At 36.3% G+C, this 21,488-nt stretch overlaps 1 protein-coding gene across 2 annotated transcripts in view; it reads left to right on the forward strand.

Moving 5' to 3' along the window:
- Nucleotides 1-20,825, forward strand: part of RNF145 (ring finger protein 145) — a 54,517-nt gene extending 33,692 nt beyond the window's left edge. For both annotated transcript variants that reach the window (XM_023515346.1, XM_003781994.3), the window contains 6 exons: nt 2,014-2,189; nt 6,177-6,317; nt 8,366-8,548; nt 15,268-15,415; nt 16,685-17,041; nt 19,230-20,825. In XM_023515346.1, the coding sequence (XP_023371114.1) occupies nt 2,014-2,189; nt 6,177-6,317; nt 8,366-8,548; nt 15,268-15,415; nt 16,685-17,041; nt 19,230-19,595 (1,371 nt within the window). In that variant the 3' untranslated portion in view covers nt 19,596-20,825. The remainder of the gene's footprint in view (nt 1-2,013; nt 2,190-6,176; nt 6,318-8,365; nt 8,549-15,267; nt 15,416-16,684; nt 17,042-19,229) is intronic.
- The last annotated feature ends 663 nt before the right edge of the window (nt 20,826-21,488 follow it).

Below are 21,488 nucleotides of genomic sequence, written 5' to 3' on the forward strand. Positions count from 1 at the left end.
GACTTTGCCAATACAGCATGCTTTTTGGAATAGTCAGACTCGTATTTTCTTTAGCTCTACAGTTACTCCCAGACACAAACAATAGACATTTAGGATATAATTGTTTCTATTTGGTTTACTTGGTAAGTTGTAGTGTATAAAATGGATCTTAAACCATTTATAAATTAGTATAAAAAGAGAGTGTTAAAATGATCATTTTCTTCTACCTCATAACTGTGTGTATGACCATAAGGTACAGGAAGTTCTCAGATTGACCAAACTGATAATACCAACTGAGGTGTTCTCTTGTAGCCCCAGAGGCAGATCTTCGAGAATAATCTTCCTAAATTCTTGGCTTTAGCCTGATTCTACCTTCTTTCTTTATCTCACACAATGATTAACTTGGGCAGATTACCGAGAAGTAGATTTTCCCCAGAAAAGGAGGTTATTTTCACACTCCAGGTGGAGAGCTGCTTCATGGGGGAGGGTTGTAGTTGTATTCAGGGTAAGAATGACAAATTTAATAAACACATTTTTCCTTTGAATTTAGTCATGTGACAGTATCCTACTTTGTAATAAACAGTTTATTTTCAGTAAGTACTTACTGAAGATTAAATATTTAGTAATGATGAAAGCAAAGCCTCCATTTTTCACTGTCATATTATTATCTCTTGGTTGCCATTCATATATCACTAGGTGTAGTTGTTGAAAATAAAGGATAGGTTATGGCAGCGGTCCTCAAACTTTTTAAACAGGGGGCCACTTCACTGTCCCTTAGACTGTTGGGGGGCCCGGACTATGGGCCCCGGGACAAGTCGGCTGCTAAGCAGGACAGGCAACAGCGCCAAAAACACCAGGCCGGCCGGATAAATGTCCTCGGTGGGCTGAGGCCCGCCAGCCATAATTTGAGGACGCCTGGGTTATGGAATTTGTGACTTGGAAATAGTTGGATCAGCAAGATAAGGAAGCCATCAGGTTTTTCAGTGGTTCTATTCCTTGAATGGAAAGGAGGAAAAGTACTGTCTTCCTAAATGATCATTTTGCCTCTAATAATAATTTGCAGCTAGTTGTGCAATTTTCTTTTTCTTTTAATATTTTCTGACTTGGAAAAATAGAAGTTAATAGACTAGGTTGTAGAAAAATCATTTGTTTTCCCAATGAAAAAGTTTTAAATTTAAAGATGTTTATAGCTAATTGAAACATTTTGGTATCACACTGAGAGATTCCAGCAAGACCAGTTAGCTGCTAGGTTAGGATTTTGTAGGTGGCCTGGCAGAACTCTGCTGCGTTACCATGGTCTCGTCCCTGGCTTAGCAACTCTAGAAACTTGGATACATCTGTGGTCTCAGATTGAATCAGATTCCAGGAATTGATTTTTGCTAAACAGATTCATAAGAGATTGTTTCATAAACTGGGAGACTAATGTATTGAGTTATATATTGGTAAGCTTTTTGTTTAAGGTATAACTTTTTTATGGTATTAATGTACTTGGCAAACCAAATGAATTGAGAAATGTTACTTTATAAATACACATTAGGAACAAGGGGAATTGATTTGTATAGGGTAAAAGACTTGCTAAGTAAGTATCTTTGCTCTGCAATAGAGGAAACTTCTCTAGTGATTAAATACTCTCCCATTGAACTGTTTCTCATCTATGACATTCCTGAAGAAACTGTGAAAATTATTTTATATTTCTCTTTTTCCTTAGTCCCTCAAGCATATTGTATCATCGTGCTGATCCTGATTATTTTGATTAGATATAAGTTTCCAATCTTGTCTCCTTAAACTACCTTTGAGATTGTTTTGTTGCAAATATCTTTTTTTGGCCTTGGACCGTTAGGACAATTTACTCTTCCATCAGAGGCATGTGTGTTGAGTGTTAATAATAGTGCAGAATCAGTTAATTTTAAAAAGCAGGCTATTAACTAACTGTAGAGCTAACTTTAAAGGAATCTTCAGATTAAACTCTTAAATGTTTAAATGTGTTTATTTATGGTAATGCAAGATATTTTCCTATTTTATTTTCTTATACAGGTAGTGGAGGTATATGGCCTTCTAGCCCTGGGAATGTCTCTGTGGAATCAACTGGTAGTCCCTGTGCTTTTCATGGTTTTCTGGCTTGTCTTATTTGCTCTTCAGATTTACTCCTATTTCAGTACTCGAGATCAGCCTGCGTCACGGGAAAGGCTTCTTTTCCTTTTTCTGACAAGGTAATTAATTAATAAGAGCCTGTGATACTATATTAAACCTTAGTGAGAGAAAACATTGATCTAAGAATAGTAAGTTTTGCAGATTACTTTTATGTGTATCCATTACATTACACAACTTGGTGTTTAATTCATACAGGATTTTCATTCAGTGAAATAAATGAAATGATACCTAGGTCTGGTAATGCAGAAGGTGCTAATGTAATAATCATGGTGGTATATTTGGCTGCATATGGACCAAAGTGCAGCAAATGATTCGTGTAAACGTTCATAGCAAATTGTTAAAGTATATTTTCAGTGTCAAGTTAAATTATTAGGTCAGTAAGAGAAAAATATGTCATAAAAATAACATTTATTGAGTATTCATTATGTGCTATACTACCAAAACTCTTTTCCCTCACATTTAATCTTTTGCAGCAATCCTAAGAGATAATTATTACCTTTTTAATAGCTGAGGAAACTGACCCAAGACTAACTTGCCTCAGTGAAACTGCTAAAAGAAGCAAAGCCAGCACTCAGACCCCATCTGAGTTAAAAATCTGTGACTTACCTGTACACTTTCATTATGTCCTTTTATTCTTTTTTTTTTTTTTTTTTTCCCCGTTTTGGCCAAGGCAAGGCTCGAACCCACCACCCCCAGTACATGGGGCCAGCGCCCTACCCCTTAAGCCACAGGCACTGCCCCATGTCCTTTTATTCTTAATATTTTGCTTTGGAATTGAGATGGGGTCAAATAATTAGTGAAATGACAAATCATAGTATAGGGTGTCCCAAATTTTAATTTAATGTAAAGTTTTATAATGAATATTTTATAAATAAAAGTGCATTTAGCTATAATTTCCCAGTTTCTCTGTGTATGGTGACTTTTGGGATATACTGTACTTTTTACCCCCCCCCCAAATTTTAAGACATGGTTTTTAATACTTAGGGTTTTTTCTTTTATAAGTCTTATGTTCCTTGAGTCCTTTCCCCACTTGAGTGTCTTTGTGAGCTAGTGCTTAGTCCATGTTTGTCATTTTTTTCACCCTTAAACTTAAATCTCACTCTCAGAATTAAGCACATTGTATACGTTTTGGTTCCCTGATTCATTGTCACTTTAAAAGGCAAGAACAAAAGTATGGCCTCCTGAAAAGTAAATACAGACAGGTACAGTTTTGAGTTCCAGTTAATGGAGCCATTGTTTCTCAGCCATCAGTATGATGGAAGACTTAGGGAATGAGAAACTTAAGACAAATTATCTGCCCTTAACAAGTGTGCTATTAAGATTGAAAACTTTACCCCAAACCTAAATTTCAATAAAACTGTAGCAGGGTAACACCTTTTCTGACAACTAAGTAGGATAAACCCCCTGGTACTGAGTCAGATGTTGGACTATCTGAAAATGAGTAACAATTATAAATAGTTTCTATAAGCGGGTAGGAAGTTGGTATCAAAGTCAAATACATGTAATGATCAATTTAATATTAGTTTGCTATTTGTTTTTATGTAAGTATTATGGAGGCTTTATGCATTATTTTTATTTTATTTTATTTTTTTATGCATTATTTTTAAATAATCCAAGAAAGTAGCTGAATTTAAAGAGAAAAAGGTACAATTCTATGGTTAGGATAGTAACGTCAGTGTGAGACTGAAATTGGTTGTGCTTTAAACCAGTTTATTATCCATTGCAAAACACAATCAAATTAGGTATAATAGGCTTAACAAGTCACAAAGCCATGGATGAATTTGGACTTAATTACAAAGTAAGAAAATAATACTGAGATTTTTGATGAAGCTTAGGTATCTTGCCAAAGTTAGTATTTCTCCCTGTTCTTTTTCTATATGTAGCCAAAATTGCCCTTTCTCAAGATAGGAATGTTTTTGTTTTTTCAGTTGAGTTCTCATATTGGTTCTTTTGTTCGTTTATATCTCTGTGAGAGTTGTTCTGTCCTTCTTGTTACTATTGTTTTGTGTCCTCTTACTGCTTTTGTGTGCCAGGTTATATGTATGTGTTTCCTTGCCAAAAAGCAACTTACTTATAAAAAGAAGATTAGAAGTTTACCAGAATATTCTGACTAAACAAAGTACAGGAAAACAAACCGAAAAACAGGGGTTTTTGCAGCCAGAAAATAGAAGCTAAAATCAATAAAAACATCTCTTATTGAAGAGAGAAGGGGAAAAAGTTTTATAAATTTCCCAAATTAGGGCAGCGCCTGTGGAGTGGGGCGCTGGCCCCATATACCGGAGGTGGCGGGTTCAAACCCGGCCCCATCCAAAAACTGCAAAGAAAAAAAAATTTATCAAACTTTAACTTCCCCAGAGCTGGATTGAAAACTCTTGTATTCTTCAATATTTTTTCTTTTGAAATATGGTACCATACTCTTTTCTAAAATAAGAGAATGTGTAATTAAATCATATTTGGGGTGTAAAAAGTTTCTCTAAATAAGGAGATAAAAATAGAAAAATACTAGAACTTTGGCTATATTTTTGGCCTTTTTCAGTGAGAATAAAATAAAATTTTAGTATAATTTTCAGCTATGATTCTCATATTTTAAAATTATAGACAATTTGTTAAAACATTGTATTATGATTTCTGTGGGAAAAATGTCAAACATTTCAGAAATTACATGTATAGCGATGTCATAAAATTCTTTATTGTTTTAGTTATGATTGGCAGATATTTTGACTCCTAACAGAAAAGTAGACTTTTTTTGTCATTATAATGTATGTTGTTGGCCCATGTAAAGTTAGATGTTTTCATATAAAAACCATCTTACAATCATTTATGTAGGAAAGATAACTATATAGACAAGTAGAGCTGCATAGTAAGGGACAAGCATTGATTTGCTTGAATGAATTCCTCATTTATACAAATGAAATTCTCTGTAATTCTAAAACTTAATTGATAACTGTGTAAATGCTAAATCCAATGCATTAGTACATAATAGGACATACATATTTATAAAATACACATAAGTTAATAGCAAATATGTTCACTGAAAGTATTTCCAAGCTGTAGAGTCCAGTGTATTTTTTTCCAGTTTTCCTTATGAGTGGTATCATAGCACTTTTATGCTAAAAATTGATAATTAAAATTATTTTTAAATGGGGCTGGGCCGAATTCTTGGACATGTCTTTAAAGTAAGTTCCTAAGAAATGCATTTATCTAAACCTAACCTAAATTTTAAAATACCAATAGTATGCATTGTAGTGGGAAGAGTGTGTGTGGGGTTGGATGTTGGTAAGTTAAGAAATACCCTGCTTCTTTGGTCAAACAAAAAGTTGCTATAAGTTACTTTTTTAGCAGTATGGCCTAAATGAGTTGATTAACCAGAATTCTGTGGAAGGAACAATGGGTGACTTCTTTTGCATACTTATCAACATACTAATTGTATTTCTTATTGGTTAAATAAGACTTAAGCCCTTTGATTTTTATTGCATTTGAAGGGGATAATAAATGATTAACAACAGTAAAGACTTTGTTTCTGATACGGTGCTATTTACTGGACATTAGCCCAAGAAAGAGTAAAGATAGGCTTGAGTAATAAGATGACTTAAATTATTAATGGAGAACTGGGGTGATTTCACCTCAAATTTTGGGTTAGAGCAGCCGTTCTCCACCTGTGGGTCGTGACCCACAGGAAGTGTATTAAAGGGACGCAGCATTAGGAAGGTTGAGAACCACTGGCATAGAGGTTTTAATTAATGAGGATCAAATCAAATTTGGTGCTTACTTTAAGCAGGCGTCCTCAAACTACGGCCCACAGGCCACATGCGGTCCACCGAGGACATTTATCCGGTCTGCCGGCTGTTTTTGCCGCCTCTGCCTGTCCTGCTTAGCAGCTGTCTTGTCCCGGGGCCCGCAGTCCGGCCCTCCAGCAGTCTGAGGGACAGTGCACTGGCCCCCTTATTTAAAAAGTTTGAGGACCCCTGCTTTAAAGCCTTAAAATATTTTTATTCCAAATGGAAAGTTAATGTCTACTAATTCCCCCCCTCCTCCTTTTTTTCCAGTATTGCTGAATGCTGTAGCACTCCTTATTCTCTTTTGGGTTTGGTCTTCACGGTTTCTTTTGTTGCTTTGGGTGTTTTGACACTCTGCAAGTTTTACTTGCAGGGTTATCGAGCTTTCATGAATGATCCTGCCATGAATCGGTAAGTTCTTTCCTTGAATGTATCAGAAATTTAAAACTACAGATAACTTAAAGAAGTAACAATGAGTTTCTTTGGTTGATGAATTTTAGAGGAAATGGAGATTTTGAGGTTTTTTTTTTTTTTAATGGTTGCATAGACCAAAGTACTACGAAAAATTTAAACATGTCAAAAAAGATGTATTTTTATTGTATGTATATTGTGCTAAGTGTTGGGCACTCTCCTTTCCCAGATTTCTTTAAGAGATTTTCAGAAGCTTGCTTTTTCCCATTTGAAGTTTTAAAGCGTATTCCAGTTAAATCTGATTTCTATACAGTATTTGATACTTTTTAAAAGATTTTTTAGGGGCAGCGCTTGTAGCTTGAAGGAATAAGGCGCCGGCTCCATATGCCGGAGGTGGAAGGTTCAAATCCAGCCCCATCCCACCCCCCAAAAAAGTTTTTTTTTAATATTTTTGAACATACTTTGAATATTTATTGAAGGTTCAAATGATGAATTAATGAGAATGTAGAATGGCTAACTTACTTAATCACTATGATAACATATTAGGAAATCTATTCCTAGAACTTCTCCCAGTTTGTTATCTTAAATAGGAGTTTAATGGTTTCACTTATATAAATTTATATAACCTCTTCTTAAAATCCATCATTTATATTACGCCTTCTTAAAGTCCTAAAATCTTTATGGTCCATAACATTACTGCTTGTCCCAAGGTAAGACTTTTAAAATGGGAGGGGATAAAGGTGAAGAGGGATCAAAAGAGAAAAATACTTCATGTGTAAGTTTACAAAATTCATACCATTCAAAAGTATAAAAACGACAAGTTATAGCTCCGTTTTCCTCCTTCCCAGTTCCTCTCTCCAAAGGTAAAAAGCAGCTGTAGGTGGTTATTAATTGACATAAAATAATTTTACCCATAAACATTTCAGTCTTTAAAGGTTTTGGAAAAATATAACTGCAATGGAATGATTCTTTCTAATAAAAGAATTCCCTTGTATCACATATCCACTTGGTGTTCAAATTTCCCCAATTATCAAAAAATTTTTGACATTTTGTTTGCTCAAGCAAGATTCCAATAAGGCCCATACTGCAATAGATTGATGGGTTTCTTCAGTGTTTTTTAACATTTTGGTCCCTGCTGTATCTGTATTTTTCTCTGTGTTTTATGTGTTGAAGATACCAGGCTGTTTATGCTACAGAGTTTTTCAGAGTTTGGATTTTGCTTATTGCATCCCCATAGTATCAAATAACTTATTCCATTATTCACCATATTTTCTTTTATGCAAATATCTTAATATTTATAATATATCCATAGAATAAAGTGTTACCAGCAGGATTATTGAGTTGAAGGGTATGTACATTTTAAATTTATTAGCAAATTATTCTCCAGAAAGGTTTGCTCTGTATACATCTCAACGTGAGTGTGTGCTCATATTACCATTTTGTGGTGTCATCAAACTCTGAGATATTTGCTAATATGTAGTTTAAAAACTGTGCCTATCCTTAGCTCTTCTCTTATTTAAGAGAGAGTTCTTTGCAAATCAAGCTAATAGGATAAAAGGTCTTTTGACTTTGTTAATAGTGTATTTTCCATATGAAAATTAAATTTCAATTAACATTTGTATTTGTATTTTTCTTCCTTTGTCTTCTGGTTTTTATCATCTATTTAAAGAGACTGTTCCCTCTCCAAGATTATGAAGACATTTACCTATTATTGTGTCTTTGGAATAAGGTTATAGCACATGATGTTAATAGTTACAATTTAGAGGATATCTAAGAATGGCTTTGCCTTGTTATTAAAAAAGTCTGGTTAGAAAGCTTTTATTTGTTTTAGAAATTACTACTTTTTTCCTCATTGTATGCTTAATAGCTGTTATACTTTAGCATGTGTAGTGATATTTTAACTTTATTATTATATTAATGTTATATAACATGAAGTTAATATACTGATCAGGGTTTTAATCTGAATTAAGTCAGAATAGATTCAAAGATCAGTAACAGCAGTCTAAGCCTTTGGATTATTTTTTCTGAAAATTACTGCTTTGTTTTAGGGGCATGACAGAAGGAGTAACGCTGTTAATCCTGGCAGTGCAGACCGGGCTGATAGAACTGCAGGTTGTGCACCGGGCTTTCCTGCTCAGTATTATCCTTTTCATTGTCGTGGCTTCTATCCTGCAGTCTATGCTGGAGATTGCAGATCCTATTGTTTTGGCGCTGGGAGCATCTAGAGATAAGTAAGAAACTTCTTGATAATGCTTTAATTCATGTAATAGTCTTTACATGAATTTGTCGTATAAAGATTCAGGGAATGTTTATAGACAGAAAATGGATAGATAATTGTATTAGCTTAGGTCAGTTCAATAAGTTTACATTTTTATTTTTCTATATGAGATATTTGACTTGTTTGACTTTTCTCGTGTTTTTTTCTTTCAAGATTACTATGGTTAAAAGTCATATCAAAGGCCATGTAATTATAAATCAACTTTTTCTTCTGCAGATAAATTTAATAGTTGTCCAGTTTTAAAATTAAAAATAGCATATATAAGCAATAAGAGAATACTATCAACAGTTACATGCCAGGACTTTTTTAAATGAATGAAATGGGGCTCACACCTGTAATTCAGTAAACATAACAAATAATGTGTTGTTTTAACCTGTGTGATGCTGAAGGAGGGAAAGCACTAACTGAAATGCAAATGAACATGAGAAGAAGAAAGGCTGTCAGAGAATCGTAAAGAATGATATTTATGGAGTAACAGCCACATTTGATAGTGTTTCAGACAATTGCAATTTAGTGAGGTTATAATGGAAATTCTTGACACCTTCTGGGACCAAGTGAAATTAATAGTGGATTTGTATCCAACAATATTTTTAATCATATATAGAAAATTTGGAAAAGAGAAAGAAAAATATATAATTTCCTTACTATAAGAACCAGTAGATCCAGTGTGGTCCCTCCCAGTATGCTGAACTTGCCTCACTTTTGGCTTCCCCCAAAATGAGATGCAGAGGAAGTTTAGAGGGAAAGGAACACTCTGAGACACTTGGTGCAGCTGGGTGTCTGTGTTGTTACTTGTGGCTTCAGGGGCATTAGCCTAAGACAGAGAGGCTGCCCTCTGGGTTTTGAGAGGAAAAATAGGAATGAATTGCTAGGTTCTGTTCTTCTTTTCCACCATTGCCTGTGGCAATAAGAGAATACTATCAACAGTTACATGCCAGGACTTTTTTAAATGAATGAAATGGGGCTCACACCTGTAATTCTAACACTCTGGAAGGCCGAAGTGGGTGGATTGCATGAGCTCAGGAGTTTGAGACCATCTGGCATTGTGGTGGGTACCTGTAGTCCCAGCTACTTGAGAGGCTGAGGCAAGAGGATTGCTTGAGCCCAAGAGTTTGAGGTTGCTGAGCTATGATGTGATGGCATTCTCCTGTGGGTGACAAAGTGAGAGTCTGTCTCAAAAAAGTAGATAAATAAAACAAATGAAATGGAAAAATTATGAGAAAATACAGCTGACTCAAGAATAACTAAAAAGTTTGGGTAGTTCTATAATTGTTAAAGAAGTTTAAGCAGTTAGTAAACTTCTTGACCCCAGTGGCATTACAAGCAAGTTCTACCAAATTTTTAAGGAACAGATTATCTCTATTTTAAACAAAATAACTTTCAGATAGTAGAAAGAATACTGCCATCTCATTCTGTGAGGTCAGCATAATCCTAATATTAAAATAAATCAAGCAATTTTAGAAAGGTAAAATATTTTACTCATAGCAGGAGATGTTATATAGCATTTGCAATGCTGGCTCAAGGACAGATGTGACCAGAGGAAGAGAGAGCCCCTGAACAGACTCATATATGTTTGGAACTTTGGTCATATGACAGAAGTGGATATCATATAGTAGGGATAGGTAATACTAGCCTGTGAAGGAGCTAGAAAAAAAACGATTTTCTGTCTTATACTATAAACAAAACAATTCCATAATGTTAATGACTTAGATGTTAAAAAGAAAAAGTTAAAAACCCCACATAGATTAGGATTTTGGACCTCCAAATAGAAGATTTCTTACACTGACAGAACTGACTGTGAAAGACTGAGAGTGATATGACTATCAAACACAAGATTTAATACATTTGACTATTAAATTTTTTTTTTTTTGAGCCGAGGTCTGACTTGGTCACCCAGGCTGGAGTACAGTGATACAAGCTCACTATAGTCTCAAACTTTGTGCTCAAGCGATCTCCCACCTCAGTCTCCTGAGTAGCTGGCATGTGCCACTTAGCTAATTTTAAAAAGAAAATTTTTTAAAGATGGGGTTTCACTATGTTGTCCAGGCTGGTCTCAAACTTCTGGGCTCACACAATTCCTCTGCCTCAGCCTCCCAGGTGGGTGGCACTATGGTGCATACCACCACACCCAACTTAACTATTAAGAATAATAGCAGTGTTTAAACCTAAAGATAAGTTAGAAATGATCTTTGCAAATGGGGAAAATGTATTTGTAGTATGCTTTCTTGATAAAGAATAAATAAATCGTATGGATCAGTGAGAGAAGTAGACAAAAATAAAATGAGGCATTTAGTAAAAGACAAAGCACTTGTGCATATGAACAGAATTTCAGTATCTTTTGTGATCAGGAAAATGTAAATAAAGACCACGGTAAGATGCTATTTTATACCTATCAGATTGGCAATGAACAAGTAAATCAAAAGGAAAGAAGAGAAAGAGGAAAGGAAGTTTCCTGTTACTAAGTGTGGGAGAAAATGTAGAGCTGTGTTACTGATAAGAGTGTAAAGTGATACAGTCACTTCTGGAAAAGTTTGGTATTATCTCCTCCGGGGTATATATTCAAGAGATTCTGCTCCTGCACATGTACAGTAGGAGACAAGTAGAACAATGTTCATGGCACGATTTATAATAGCAAAGCCTAGGAACAACCCAGGTGCTCATCAAACCAGAGAATGGATAATAATATGGGATAATCTTATGTTAAAAATAGTGACATAGGAGACAGTATGAGTGATTCATAACAATGTAAAGTAAGAAAAATCCAAAAAGATGATAATCTAGGATATTATTGTTAAGTTAAAAACAATTTTAAAATATACTCTTTAGGAATACACATAGATAAAGCCAAAATGCAAAAAAGGAAAGCAAGTCAAGAGAATGAAACACATAGGATTCAAGCTAGTGGTACGGGGCAGGGGTGGAGACATGGTATAGGCAAGCCTCCCATATATTTAGACGTGGGTCATTGTCACTCTGGGCCCTCACCTGTATGTGGGGACAGTCCTTACCTGGACATTACTTGTTCATAAATGCTTGTTGCATTATTTAAAATAGCTAATTAGATTACTGACTAAATAAAAAGAGGGCACACATGTCTCACATACAGACCAGTGATGATACATTGTGGACCAAGGATTATGATTAATTTGAATGCACTAGTGATTAAAAAAGGAAAGGTAGCCAGGCGTTGTGGCGGGCACCTGTAGTCCCAGCTACTCAAGAGGCTGAGGCAAGAGAATCACCTAAGCCCAAGAGCTGGAGGTTGCTGTGAGCTATGATGCCATGGCACTCTTTTGAGGGTGACAAAGTGAGACTCTGTCTGTAAAAGAAAAAAGGAAAGGAAAGGAAAGGTATCTTAAAATCAAATCAGAACAACAATTAAGAAATGATATTGACAGTTGATAATAAAATGCTTTTCTTTTTTATTAAGGAAATAATTGTTAAGGGAAAAAAATTTTTTTTCTTTTTTTTGGGGTGGGGGCCAGAGTCTCATTATATCGTCCTCAGTAGAGTGCTGTGGCATCATAGCTCACAACAACCTCAAACTCTTGGGCTTAAATGATTCTCTTACCTCAGCCTCCCAAGTAGCTGCTAGGACTACAGGCGTCTGTCACAATGCCTGGCTATTTTTGTTGTTGTTGTTGTAGTTGTCATTGTTGTTTAGCAGGTCCAGGCTGGGTTCAAACCCACCAGCCCCGGTGCAAGTGGCCGGCACCCTAACCACTGAGCTATGGGCATGAGCCAGAAAAGGTCTTTATAAATGTGTCTCTGAATGTGCTTAGGCTATAGTTAATGTCCAGTGTTTAACTTAAAGAGGATGTCTGAAATAGTTTTAGCCACAGAGATAATTGCTAATTTCATCTATAAATTTTAGTACAGTTTTTAACAAGGAGTGTTAGGCCAATAGTCTACTTACTCAAATTTTTAAATTTTATTTTTTTCTTTATTTTATAAGGAGATGGGGTCTCTACAGTTCCTCTGCCTCAGCCTCCCAAAGTAGCTAGGACTACATGTGTACACCACTGTCCAGCTAACTTAAACTTTTGTATAGAGTTCTCACTATGTTGCCCAGGCTGGTCTTGAACTCCTGGTCTTAGGCAGTCTGTCTCTAGCAAAGTGCTAGGATTACAGCTGTGAGCCTCCTCACCTAGCCCTACTTATTCAAATTATATAGCAGTTCCAAAAGGCATAATTCTTAGAAATCGGTTGACATAAATGTGAAAAAACGTTTTTTCTTTTTATAGTGTTTAACCTATTAATGGAAAAATGTTTCTAAGTAATTTTCCCCTGTTCTTTTTTTACATTTTATTTAAAATTTGATTTTAGGCTGGGCAAGGTGTCTTAGGCCTGTAATCTTGGCATAGGAGTTAGGGCAGGTTATTAAAATACTAGATAGACTTATCTCTGTCTCTGTAGCTTTTATGGAGGTAATTAAGCCTTTCAGTTTCCCTTTTCCAGAGTATTACAATATAGACCTGTCATATACATTCGTAAGTTACTATAAATATTAAAAGATTTTAGACCTTGCTGTAGAGCTTGTTTGGGATACATTTTTAAAGTTAAACATTGTTCTCACAGATTCTGCGGCTACAAAAAGAAAGATAAAAATAAAAGCCTAGTGTGGTGGTATACACTTGTAGTCCCAGCTGTTTGGTAGGCTGATGCAAGAGGATCAGTTGAGCGCAGGAGTTTGAGGTTACTATGAGCTATTATACCTTGGTACTCTACCCAGGGCATCAGAGTGAGACTCTGCCTCAAAAATAAATAAAATTAGATAATTAGATTTTATTTGATTTTAACTTAGGTAAGGATATATGTAAGCATATGTTTATATAATACACGTACATATCAAAAATGTAGAAATAAATTTAAAACTCTTGACAACATTTTTGTACATTAAAATGTGTATATAAGTACGTTTGTGTATGTAGATATATGTGTATTTTATATGAATGGATCATAGCTGGCTTGATTTTGAAAAATATATTGGGTGGCTCCTGTGGCTCAAAGGAGTAGGGCACCAGCCCCATATGCCAGAGGTGGTGGGTTCAAACCCAGCCCTGGCCAAAAACTGCAAAAAAAAAAAAGAAAGAAAAAAAAAAGTAGAAAAATATATTTAAGATTTTAAGGCAAATTGCCATATTAAAATGATTTATAATTTGACATCTAACAGTACAGTTGCGTTATAGTAATTCCTTCATGTTTGCCTTTAAAAAATTAAAATTGTTTGTGTTTAATTTCAGAGCAGACCTAAGGACAGGTTTACATATTTCCCTTAACTTCTGCTAATAGTTGTTTTGGCAAGAAAAGATATAAAACACTTTGCAAAGTATATAGCTTTAATTTAATTTTCCAAAATACCTAGTTAACATACTTTCTTCTCTGAATTACTGATTATCATAGGACCACACAGTGTAGCATTTGATTTTGTGTATGGTATTTTTACTTCCCACCTATATTATAATTAAAAGTAGGAAGGATAATTTATGTTACTTATATCTCTCTGGGACACTTTGCCTAGATTTGAGAATTTACCACAAATACTGATATTTAATTAAAAGCAGATTAATTTATTGTAGTCATGAGCTTTAAAGTTATTTTGACTGAAATCCAAATATATTTGTTTAACTTGAATGTAGCCTAAAGGGTTTAGAGAAATAGTGACAGAGGCATTTCTAGTGGGATGTTGAGTATTTGTGTTTTGTTGGGTCAGCTAATTAACCAGTTTGACTTATAATGAGGAACACATGTTGATGAGCTTGTACTGAAAAGTTGGGAGAAGACCTCAAATGCCAGAAGGTGTTAAAAAATATTAGGATAGTAGCAGCGGTTCTCAACCTGTGTGTAGGGACACATTTGTAACAATGAAAATATATCCTGCACATCAGATATTTACGATTCGTAATAGTAGCAAAATTAGAATTATGAAGTAGCAATGAAAATAATTTTGTGGTTGGGGGTCACCACAACATGAGGAACTGTATTAAAGGGTCGCAGCATTAGGAAGGTTGAAAACCACTGTTAGAACTTTAGGAAGTTTAATCTGGTGGCTGGTGGTGTCCAGGATAGATCAGAGATTGGAGGAGGGTGGACGTCCAGCCAGTAGAAGGTCTTAAAAGGCAGTGGTTCTTAGTCACATCCCACTCTTCCTCCAAATGCCTCAGATATGAAGATTAGTACATGAGAGCTATTTCTTTTACTGACACTGCACTCGTTGCAGCTGAGATTTTCATAACAGAGTGGAGTAGGTGAGGAGAGGATGTCATAAGATTTTTTTTTAAAGACCACACGTTAATTCTGATGCTCCCTCCCTTTCCTAACAGGGAAAATTACTATTGAAACTGTTAAACTTTAATAGTACAAAAGCTTGAAATAATTTGAACTGACAAGGAAGGGAAATGAAATCGAAAGCAAACCATTGTCAAATAAAAAAAATTGATGGTACCTAGCGATTGACTGTGGTGGCTTTGAAATGCTAAGCATGTGTGACTAGCTTAGCAAGCTAACTAGAAGGGTAGTGTGGTGCCACTGGGCACAGCAAGGGGAGGGGACGCTCAGTCAGGTATTAATATTTGGGAAATGTACTCATGGCTCCACACTTTAATTGCTGATGTAATTGGTTGTGTTCCTAGGTGGCAAGCTCTTTGAAAGAATAATTTTATCTTTTTGCAGGAGTTTATGGAAGCATTTCCGTGCTGTGAGCCTTTGTTTATTTTTACTGGTATTTCCTGCTTATATGGCTTATATGATTTGCCAGTTTTTTCACATGGATTTTTGGCTTCTTATCATTATTTCCAGCAGCATTCTTACCTCTCTTCAGGTAAGCCTGGGATTAGATTGAATTAACTTCGTATAATAACTGATTTTCTTATTTTCCCTCTAGGAAAAGAATTAAACTTTTTTTAAGATTAATGATTGTAAGTGGTCTCTTACATGATTACTTTCTACCCTCTTTACAAGAACATAAATATACTTTTAGCATAGGAGTTAGGGCAGATTATTAAAATACTAGACAGGACTTAATCTCTGTATCTTTTACCAAGGTAATGGAGTCTTTCAGTTTCTCTTTAAAATTAAATATCCTCACAGATTCTGTGGCTATAAAAAGAAAAGTAAAAAAACTAAACACTCAAAAATATCCAGTTTCATGATGTATATAAATTTATGTGATGCATGTGTATATTATACACACATACACCATATATACTTAAAAACACGTACATGTACACAAAGCATTGCCCTAGAATGGTCAGCTTATTATAACTTAAAGACAAATCTTTGCTGCCTGATTAGTAAGAAGTAAAAGAAATATAGCACTGACAATGAAGATTTATTTATTGTTCTTTGTAGAAGTAAAAGTTCTTCGCTGACGATGAAGATTTATTTGTTGTTCTTTGTAGAGTAAAAGTTGTTTGGCTCGGCACCCGTAGCACAGTGGTTAAGGTGCCAGCCACATACACCGAGAGTGGTGGGTTCGAACCTAGCCCAGGCCAGCTAAACAACAATGATAACTGCAACAAAAAGTAGCCAGGTGTTGTGGTGGGTGCCTGTAGTCCCAGCTACTTGGGAGGCTGAGGCAATAGAATCACTTAATCCCAAGAGTTTGAGGTTGCTCTGAGCTGTGACGCCACGCCACTCTACCAAGGGCAACATAGTGAGATTCTGTCTCAAAAAAAAAAAAAAAGTAAAAGTTCTTGGAGAGTTTTATAATAGGAATCACTATAGAAGGAGGGAAATTAAGATAGAATTGACAGGATTTGGTGACCTGGGGAATAAAGGAAAGGGAAGATTGTCAGAGAAAACTGATGACTCATCAGTATTGTTTTTGGAAAGTTGTCTAAAGGTGTGGCTTTTGGGGGTCTAATACCTGGGTGACTAAGATCACCTACATTTTTAATTGTACCAGGTGTGTCTTCTTTTTAGACTTCATGTCTTTTTCAATTTATTAAAAACATTTTTCTTGAGTATTCCTATTTATTAGATTTTAAGCTCTCCTAAAAGTAGCAAGAGCACGTTATTGTTTAAAACCTATTAAAAAATAGTTCCTTAGTGATCATTTTCTCTTTTAATATACATACTTTCTTTTCAGGTTCTAGGAACACTTTTTATTTATGTCTTATTTATGGTTGAGGAATTCAGAAAAGAGCCAGTAGAAAACATGGATGATGTCATCTACTATGTGAACGGCACTTACCGCCTGCTGGAGTTTCTTGTGGCCCTCTGCGTGGTGGCCTATGGTGTCTCAGAGACTATCTTTGGAGAGTGGACAGTGATGGGCTCAATGATTATCTTCATCCATTCCTACTATAATGTGTGGCTTCGGGCCCAGCTGGGGTGGAAGAGCTTTCTTCTCCGCAGGGATGCTGTGAATAAGATTAAATCATTACCTGTTGCCACTAAAGAGCAGCTTGAGAAACACAATGACATTTGTGCCATCTGTTATCAGGTAACTCAGTAAGAATCCATTTGGGTGGGTCAGACAGCATATCCCTTGGGACTGTAAACATCATTAACCAAATTCAATTTAAATTTCTAGGAAGAAAAAACATGGGCCTCAAGATTATTAAAGACCTGATAAAATATTTCCATTTTATTCTTAAGTTAAGTTTTTAATTTAGTCCCTAAAGTTCTAATTTATTGTTATTTCCAACATTATCGCTCACTCATAAATAAAAGAAAAACAGGTTGGGTGTATTTTACATTAACTCCTAAATAGACACACATACTATTCAAATATACTATCAATTAGGAGTCAGCAACTCCTGAGAAGCGGTGTGCCAAGATTCTGACTCTTTTCCTTCTAGTATTCCCAGAGTGGGGAAGAAATGTTCACGTACTTAATCTAGGTGGAGAGAGCACGTGCTCACCCTTGGGTTGCTGAATATCTGAGAGGGAGGCTGGCATTTTTGTGTGTAGGGTGGCTATGGTAGAGGCTAGCAATTGGTGTGCCGCTGAAGTTTGCCTGTCTGCAGTCTATGGTACATGCACCACGAAGAGCCTGATGGCTGCTTTCTATTCCAAATTAAAGAATATTTTAATCGCCTTGGAAATAAAACAGAAAGGCTTAAGGTTTAATCATTAGTCACCTGTGCAAGAGGGTAACTGAGTAGCAGCTTTTCCTCTTACACTGCTGGAAATGTGACAGACACTAGGACAGCCGCGGAAACTATGTTGCATTTAAAGTCACTCGTAAATTTAAGAGGATAGTTTGGTGGAATAAACCTATAGATAGTGATATACAGGGAATGTTCTTTCTTTAGGGCTGCTTTTATAGATTAGGTGGGATGTTTATATAGTTGTATATGTTTAAAAAACTATCTAGAACAGTATTTTTCTAATAGTAGAATGCAACTACCAAGTTTTTTATTGTGATCAGAGCATACTTTTGGATACTAGTACAACGACGTCTCCCATTTGTTTTTGCATTTGAGGCAACTGAGAGTAATGTAGATCCTTCCCCCACTTCCAAGTGAGTCATTCTGTTAGCTCTGTTTATTATCAAAGTGAACTCTGCTCTTTTGTGCTGGGTTTCCTCATTGTTACTCAGAACAAAGCACATCAGCTTCAACAGCTGATGTCTAATATTCCATCTCTGGGATTCGAGAGACCTCTTTTTGTATTTGCTGTTGTCACATCACTTTTTTGAGCGGCTACAACTACCTGCTGATATCACAGGATATGATATCAGAAAATGAGAGCAAACTGCTTAGATTCCCAGCTGGCTGCTTTTCCTTGGATGGCTTTCTGCTTAAAAGTTGATGCCCAGGTGTTATCCGTTCTTGGCAAGGAATTTCTGGGATACTCACACCTCCTTGTTTTGAGACTTTAACAGAATTAATGATTGATTCACCACATGTATATCTTTACAACCTTAACTTCCTGTTCTCCCGCTTCCTTCTTCAAATATCTTAACGTAAGGAAGATTAATGCAAAGTATATCACTCTTATTTCAATGTGAGTGTATAAAAGTCACATGAGTAGCTATCGTAAGTATAGATTTATGAATTTCCATCTCCAGATAGCTCAGTTCAGTAGGTCTGGGGTGTCCCAGGAATATGCATAAAAAGTATTCTGGTGCAAGTTGAGAAACACTGGCTTACAGACATAACATCTTAAAAACTGAGTGTGCATTGGCCCTAATGAGATTGCCACTTCCAGTAACCTGGTGTTATATATGACTGATTTATCATGGCTAATTTCATCATGGAGTAATCTGTTTAGCTGTGTTGAAGCCTAAGTATGTAAAAAGTCCTGTCTTTATCGGATCTTCTGAGGTTCTAATTATACCCATGTCATACCAGAGGAGACCCAGTAATCATACTGCTACATTTGTATAACCATTGCATTTCATACTAAGGCAAAACACAGTTAAGACAGTAGTTTCTTTCTCCTTTTCAGTTTTTAACTTCTTTTTTAAAAAAATTACTGAGCCTGTGCTTCTTGTGTTATTTGGATAAAGGGGTCTCTAATGGCAGTAGTGTTATTACTCAAACATAAAGTAAGTTTTATTCTAAGATCTGTGTTAGACATTATCTACTGTGGGAAAGAAATGTTTGAACCAGAACTTTTCGGGGTAGTACTAAAGATTTTAGATAGCAGACGTTTATGAGATGTCTTTCCTTTTCCTCTTTTAGGACATGAAATCTGCTGTGATCACACCTTGCAGTCATTTCTTCCATGCAGGCTGTCTAAAGAAATGGCTGTATGTCCAGGAGACCTGCCCTCTGTGCCACTGCCACCTCAAAAACTCCTCCCAGCTTCCAGGATTTGGAACTGAGCCAGTTCCACAGCCTCATGCTGGAGCTGAGCAAAATGTCATGCTTCAGGAAGGTACTGAACCCCCAGGCCAAGAGCATCCTCCAGGAACCAGGATACAGGAAGGTTCTAGGGACAATAATGAGCACATTGCCAGAAGACCAGATAGCCAGGAAGGGGCCTGTGACCCCAGAGATTATCCTCACAGTGCAAAAGAGGAAGCATGTCCTGTTGAGTCAGCGTAAAAGAAAAGAAGCAGGCAAGTTGCTTCAGTACTCTGGAAGAGAAGCTCAGATGGAATTCATGCTCCGATTTCAGGAATGAATGTATGAGATGATCAGGCAGCAAACTGACATTCCAAGGATCTAATCCAGGAAGTACTCTCAGTGGATATCACCTGCTTTCGACCCCTAACATTGTGGGAGAAATTTTGCAATGTATGCTAATCAAAATGTGTTTATATATTCTATGCTGATGTTTTGTAGAGGTTTGCCAAGAAAATTCAACCTCAGCAACTCCAGAAACTGCCCCTGATGTGTAAGGGATAAATAAAATCAGATTTGAGTGTTGAAAGAGGCTAAGGAAGACCATGAGGACAGCATGGGAAGAAGCAGGCGAAAGTAGAACTGACCTTTCACTTTCCATGGGACACACCATTCTCGTCATCATAAGTATGAGTAGTAACCAGCCCTTTTCTCCACCCCCTTATCCCTTAATTAATTGGAACTCAGGCAGGTGATTATTAAGTCTTGCACAGCATGGAAATGAAATCAAAGATGTAGAAGCATTGATTGTACTCAAAGATTGAAGCACGCTCATACTTTGTATGTGCTTTAGGGAAGGGGGGGTGGGCACTTAGGCCTTGAGGGTGCATTCATGTAATCTGAGACTCTCGAACTTTATGACAGAGTCTTCAATATTTTGATGTATATGAAACTTTTGTTAATATGTTGTATACTTCGTTGGCTGTGTGAAGTAAACTAAAACTCTAATGAACACTTTGGAGTCCACTTTAGTGAAGGAGACCAAAGTGGGAAGGGCTTTAGGGCACTGATAGAGGCCCTGGGTGTACTTTTCAATCCTGTGTAATGTTTAATTCTTGCAACTGGATTAAAACAGTGTTAAATTCTGGCATTATTTGCACTTTGGGAATGAGTACATAACTGTATGATCACATTCTGCAAATGCCACTTTTAAAGCTGTTAATAGACTTTGCACCTTTTCTTTGACAAGGATGTGTCATATTTAAATTTTTACATTCATCATGGCTACAGGTAGAACCAGGGAGGGGGGAATGTAATTTTTTATGGGATTTTTGATATGAAAAGAAACTAGTCATTTATTTATACAATAGGCTTGGCTCAAAAAGTGTTTTTCCTAATGTGGGATGTGACTTTATTTTATTTTTAGTAGTAAATTTGGATGTAGACTGACAGACATAGCTGAATGTCTTAATAAATTTAAATTTGAAGATACCTATGTTTTGTACCTGTGGTTTATTATCCTTGTAAAGTGTTTTGTTGAAATTCGGTTAGGAGGTTCTGTTTTTATCTGGCTGGACTTAGGTTGATCCCCGTCAAAATGCACTGCAGATGGCAAAACTCTTTGAAAAAGACAGTTCTTTGAAATTTTCTGCACCAGTGGTAGCAAACCTAGCTCTGCATCAGAAACATCTGGTGAGCGTTTTTAAAAAAAATACACACTATTGGCTCAGCGCCTGTGGCTCAAGTGGCTAAGGCGCCAGCCACGTACACCTAAGGTGGCAGGTTCGAATCCAGCCCCGCCCACCAAACAACCATGATGGCTGCAACCAAAAAATAGCCGGGTGTTGTAGCAGGTGCCTGTGGTCTGAGCTACTTGGGAGGCTGAGGCAGAAGACTCGTTTGAACCCAGGAGCTGGAGGTTGCTGTGAGCCATGATGCCACGGCACTCTCCCCAGGGGAACAGTTTGAGGCTGTCTCTCAAAAAAAAAAAAAAATACATATTATTGAACGTCACTTTAGACCTACTGAATCAACCTTTGGGGTACCTGAGAACTTGCGCTTCAAAACTTTCCAGGTGATTCTGTCCAGTTGACCTGGCACCAGCAATTTTTTTCTTTTGTTTTTTTTTGTTTTTTGCACTTTTTGGCCAGGGCT

This window comes from Otolemur garnettii, unplaced genomic scaffold (assembly GCF_000181295.1).
Source record: "Otolemur garnettii isolate 467f Iridium unplaced genomic scaffold, OtoGar3 scaffold00003, whole genome shotgun sequence".
NCBI lineage: Eukaryota > Metazoa > Chordata > Mammalia > Primates > Galagidae > Otolemur > Otolemur garnettii.